At 34.6% G+C, this 6,186-nt stretch overlaps 1 protein-coding gene and 1 pseudogene across 1 annotated transcript; both read left to right on the forward strand.

The window, feature by feature from the left end:
• The first annotated feature begins 63 nt into the window (after nt 1-63).
• On the forward strand, nt 64-877 carry LOC140959372 (uncharacterized). The gene is made up of 2 exons (XM_073417223.1): nt 64-139; nt 249-877. The coding sequence occupies exons 1-2, from the start codon at nt 64-66 to the stop codon at nt 875-877; spliced, it is 705 nt and encodes a 234-aa protein (XP_073273324.1).
• A 1,264-nt stretch (nt 878-2,141) lies between these two features.
• On the forward strand, nt 2,142-5,670 carry LOC140960066 (replication protein A 70 kDa DNA-binding subunit B-like; annotated as a pseudogene).
• The last annotated feature ends 516 nt before the right edge of the window (nt 5,671-6,186 follow it).

Here is a 6,186-nt window from a genome sequence, read left to right on the forward strand (position 1 = left end):
ACGGTGAATAAATCAGATCAGATTTTTTTGGATATATTTTAAAGATCCTATGGTTCGGATTAAATGAAATCTAATCCGACGGTGTGTAAATCGGTTCAGAATTTTTGGATAGATGATGAAGATAATGTGAATAGATTTGGTTTTGTTATATAATATCAATCATATGAAGTTATCCAACTCGTACTTCAAAATTTCCAACTATCAATATATAGCATGAATTTTCAAATTTTTCATTTTTTTTAATTCAGCATCATCTAGCTCATCTGATGAATTTGATTCACATGTTCAAGATCAATTTGAGTCCATCAACAAAACAGAAAATTTATTGGGGACTCTAGCAACCAATAACACAATTTTAGCGGCTTCATATGCTGAGCAACATGAAGTTGAAGTCAAACATGGAGGGTCGATTCCCGGTCATATCGTAATTCCGCGTGATCGAGAATTGGCGGATCATAATCTTTTCAACGATTATTTTGCTGATAATCCAAGATACAATGAAGCAATGTTTCGAAGACGTTTTCGAATGTCACGAGGCCTTTTTTTTCGTACTGTTGAAGCTGTAAAGAATCATGATCATTATTTCATACAACGAGTAGATGGTCTTGGTCGGCTAGGACTCTCTACTAATCAAAAAATTACTGCTGCAATGCGGATGTTGGCATACGGTACACAAGCGGATGATGCTGATGAATATATTAAGATAGGAGAATCAACTACAATTCAATGCCTTCAACGTTTTTGTCGGGATATTGTAGAGGTGTTTGCAGAGAGATACCTAAGGTCACCTACCTACATTGATATTGATATACTACTGCGTATCGGTGAAAAACGTGGATTTCCTGGAATGTTGGGAAGCTTGGACTGTATGCATTGAAGATGGAAAAATTGCCCAACAGCATGGGCAGGACATTCCGCGGGTCGTAGTGGTTCTCCGACCATTATTTTGGATGCGGTTGCTGATTATGATCTTTGGATATGACATGCATTTTTTGGTATGCCAGGGTCTAACAATGACATCAATGTTCTCGAGGCATCCAATCTTTTTTCAAATCTTGCGCAAGGTATCGCTTCTCCAGCAAATTACTTTATTGGTGGAAAAGAGTATCATCAAGGATATTACTTAGCCGATGGTATATATCCTAAATGGTCAACTCTTGTGCAAACAATTCATGATCTATGCTGTCCCAAAAAAAATATTTTGCAATAAAAAAAGAGTCATGTAGGAAGGATGTCGAACGCGCATTTGGAGTACTTCAATCACGATTTGCAATTGTATCATCTCCAGCACGTGCTTGGTAGAAGAAACACTTGCAAGATATAATGACTGCATGCATTATAATGCACAATATGATTATCGAAGATGAACGTGACTTGGATACACCAATCCAAGATGCGTTGGAAGCACCAACTCCAAATGTGGAAATGGTTACGGATCAAAATATAAGATTTCAAGAATTTCTTGCTCGGTATAAAAAAATAAGGGACAGAGAGGCTCACTTCGCACTACGAGATGCACTAATCGACCATTTATGGGATTTATATAGTAATTCCGTTAATTAAAAGTTGGATATTTGTGTGTCATTTCTATTTTATAAGCATCATTTGAATATTGGTTGTATGTTAGTAATTTATGTTCAAAATATTTATATGTGTGATTGTAATTTTTTTGAATGATTAGTAAATTACATTTAATTAAGTAATAAGTTTAAGTATTTAAAATAATAATATTAAATATTAACTTTTTTTAAAGTAATTATAAATATATATTTAATTAATATATATAATGAATTTTAATATAGAAATGATTTTAGATATTAGTGATATTTTAATTATTGTGTTTATAAATATTTTGTGAAATAAATTATTTGTTGTTAATAAAATAATAGAGAATATTTCGAGAATATTCTTTTTAGTGTAGAGTTTAGAGTTGATGGGTTGGAGATGAATTTTGTATTTGGTTTAAGAATTACACTATTTTAAAATTAATGCGACACTAAAATAACGTAATGAGTTGGAGATGGCTTTGGACAAGGCGATCCCACTCGCGCCAAAATCCAATTCCAAAATTTCAATCACAACCCTCCAAAAACTTTCGCTCCTAATCTTCGTATCCATTTCTCTACTTTTCTCAGACAAAATCAGATCTGGGTTTTTCTTCATTTTGCATCTTCCAGTGCGTAATTCTTGATAGAAGCAAAAGGAGGTGAAACAAAAATGGCCAAAGCGGTGAGCCCAGATGCGATATCTACTATTCTGGCTAACCCGTGTCCTGAGTCTCGTCACCATACAAGTTGTGAATCTAAAGCCTACTGGGTCGAAAGAAATGTACGCGTTTTTTAAATCGATTTTCCGTGTAATAATGACTTAAATAAATTTGGTTGTCGCTAAAGTGGTGTTACGAGTTTATGAAAATTTCTGATTTCGGTTCGGTGAGTTTTATGAAATGTTTCTCAGCTGGTTGCCAACAAATCATTTATGAAGCTCATTATAGTGTTTGTACAATTATTTTGATGTTCGATTCTCTTTTACATATGCGATAAGTATTTTTATTCGACGGGATCTGAAAAGAATTGGTTGTGTGAAAGAGGAATTAAAACCTTGTTTTTGTTGAATAATTCAGGTTTATGGCGAATGATGGTAAGAAGAAGGTGAGGGCCTGTTGCAGTCCACTTTATCATCGGAAGTAACCACTGGAAAAAACATTCAGAATTTGGGTCTCATTCGCATTCTTGATTACGCTCTGAACGAAATCCCAACAAAGAACGAAAAGTAAATATCATTCTGATACTCTTATTTTGCTTAATCTAATTCGAAATATCTTGATGAAGTTTAACATTTTATATGGTACAACATGAGATATTTTAGGTACTTGATTGTATCAAAATGTGAGTCTGTATCCCCAGAGTTTGAGTCAGTGTACAAAGCAGATGTGAAAACTGAGACTGTTTTGAAGCCCGAGCAGGAGATTCATGACAAGAATGAGGTAAAGAGTGAGGGTACCGACATTGTATTGAAGCCTAAGCGAGAAATTGTCTAAATCAGCTCATCAAATAGTTCAAGCACAGAATGGAAAGTAAGTAGGCGGTATCTTAATTTGCAACAATAGAATGCATACATATTGCAATTAATGAATTTTTTTGGTGATGGGTTTCGAGTGTTTTAATGTACTTATATGTGATTGATGGCAGTATGTCTGTCACCTGCTGCACGAATGTCCATGACACGGAGAATTCATCCGCTTGTGTCCTTGAATCCATACCAGGGTAGTTGGACAATAAAAGTTCGTGTCACTAGCAAAGGAAACATGGGTTCTTACAAGAATGCTGAAGGAGAAGGTTGTCTGTTTAATGTAGAGTTGACAGATGAAGATGTAAGTGGACTGTTTATGTTTTTAAATGTGTCAAATATTGCTCTTTATTATCTGTTTCATTCTGATGGAGATGTTGAATTGCTTTGATATGGTTTAGGGAACACAAATACAAGCAACAATGTTCAATGAGGCAGCCCGGAAGTTCTACGATAAGTTTCAGATGGGGAAAGTCTATTTTGTATCGAAGGGCACATTAAAAGTTGCCAACAAGCAATTCAAAATTGTACAAAATGATTATGAAATGACCTTGAATGAAAATTCTGAAGTCGATGAAGTCTTCCATGAGGCAGCTTTTATTCCTGAGACAAAATACAATTTTGTCCCTATTGATGAACTAGGCCCATATGTCCATGGAAGAGAACTTGTGGGTAAGTGCTCTCTATGCAATAACTCGATGGCTTTCCCTTTATTTAGAAAAATAACTTGTAATCGACTTATTTTCACAGATGTAATTGGTGTTGTACAAAATGTATCTTCTACAATGAGTATCCGAAGGAAAAATAACAATGAGTTAGTTCCAAAGCGTGATATAACAATAGCTGATGAGACATATGTCCACGTTGTTTTTGTAATAGTGATTTTTAGTATATTTGAATTGCAGTTGAAAACCGATGAATTTTAAATGATATTTGCAGGAAAAAGACTGTAGTGGTGTCTCTATGGAATGATCTTGCCACAAATGTAGGACAAGAACTTTTAGATATGACAGATAAATCTTCTGTTGCGATAAAATCTCTGAAAGTTGGAGACTTCCAGGGTAATTATGATACCATTTTTTACACGTGAAATTGAATACTTAAAATTTCAGCTAAACAATGTTATTCTATATTAATTCAGGTGTATCATTGTCAACACTGAGAAAAAGCATTTTAGAAGTCAATCCAACAACACCGGAAGCAAAAAAGTTGAGATCTTGGTAAATAAATGTTTGTGAAATAAAAAATTTTCAGCCTTCAGCTCTCTTTGTTTCTACGCATTCTGAATATATTCTTCTTGTTGTAATGTTCTCCAGGTTTGAATCTGAAGGTAAAGAAACTCCTATGGCCTCTGTAGGTTCGGGTTTAAGCCCTTCCACAAAAGATGGTGTGCGTTCTATGTACTCAGACCGAGTCTTCTTAGCTCATATTAATAATAACCCTTCGTTGGGTGAGGATAAGGTAATGTTTGATCGTATCATTCAACTTATTGTATGTTCTGAGTTAAACAAATTTTGACACAAATAATGAAAATTGAATGTCTTTAATTCTGCATGGTGAATTCATGATTCACTTACATGAAATATAGTTATATAAGGAATGCTACATACTTTTGTATGCAATCCTTGTATTAATTTGTTGCTCCTTGTTCACAGCCCGTATTTTTCTGCATCAAAGCATACATTAGCTCTGTTAAACTTGACCAAGCAATGTGGTATCGGGCATGCAAGACATGTAACAAGAAAGTTACTGAAGCTGTTGGTTCAGGCTATTGGTGCGAAGGCTGCCAGAAAAATGAAGAGTGTAGTTTAAGGTTCGTTTTAAATTGCAATATTCCATTTACTTTGAACTATCAGTCAACAATGTTTACAACATATAACAAATCCGTCCTTCTCTCGTCACAGGTACATAATGGCAGTAAAAGTTTCCAACACAAGTGGTGAGGCCTATCTATCTGTGTTCAACGAACAAGCAGAAATATTAATTGGATGCTCAGCAGATGAGCTAAATGTATTGAAATCTCAGGTTAGCATATTGCAACCCTATTTTCTAATGTGCAATTTATGCATATCTTGCTGGCTGATCTCCGTTCTTGATTTAATAAAATATCAGGATGGAGACAGTTCTTATCAAATGAAGCTGAAAGAAGCTACATGGGTTCCTCACCTTTTCCGAGTTAGTGTCACATTGCATGAGTACAATAACGAGAAGAGGCAGAGGATAACCATTAAAGCGGTCGCACCCATAGATCACGTCGCTGAATCCAATCATTTGCTTGAAGAAATATCAAAGATGAAAGTTTCAAAATACAATGGCTGGCTGAGATCTTGTTGGTTAAACTGGATTTTTGATAATCTATGGAATAGGCCTGTTGTCACAATGCTGGTATGATAGGATTATGTTTTGATGATCATTTAGAATGGTGGGAGAAAATTCCCTTGAACAGTTAATCTTAGTGCTACTGCTTTTAACTTAGTCATGCCAAAAAAGTTTCCTCATTTCCTCATGTATCAAAATATTGGTTGGCCTCATTGTTTAGTCAATTTTTTTGTAAGTGTAATTTGTAGGGTAGATAACATAGGTCTGAAATTTAGATGTGTGTATGCTACAATTGTACAATTCTCAGATCTAATTTTCACTCTCAAAATATACTAAATCAACTGTTTGCCATGTCTAGTCCAGACCATGGATGAGACCTCAAGGATCCAACAAGTGCTAGTCAATGCACAAACTCCATATCTCAAACATCAGAGCTTTCATAAATCCCCTCGTCCAATTTTCAGGTTATTCAATTCTGTGATGGATAAAGAACCGTCCCTATGAATCTCGAGTTTCATATACCTATTTAACACATTCATTCAAGGAAACAGTGAAAACAATAATAGAAACATATTGCAACTGAAATGGCAATCCAACTAACTAAAGAAGAAATGACCTGATATCTTTCCTCTTAAATTTCATTCATCACACGCTTGACTGATTAACACGCTTTTGCAAAGTTAAAATATAGTACAATAATATATTCTTTCGTAACTTTAGTCAATGTTCAAATGAAATAAAATAAATGTAATTTAAGATAATGTGGCTTTTGGAAATTTGCCGACTTGCGATTTGTTG

This window comes from Primulina huaijiensis, chromosome 15 (genome assembly GCF_012295235.1).
Source record: "Primulina huaijiensis isolate GDHJ02 chromosome 15, ASM1229523v2, whole genome shotgun sequence".
Classification (NCBI taxonomy): Eukaryota; Viridiplantae; Streptophyta; class Magnoliopsida; order Lamiales; family Gesneriaceae; genus Primulina; species Primulina huaijiensis.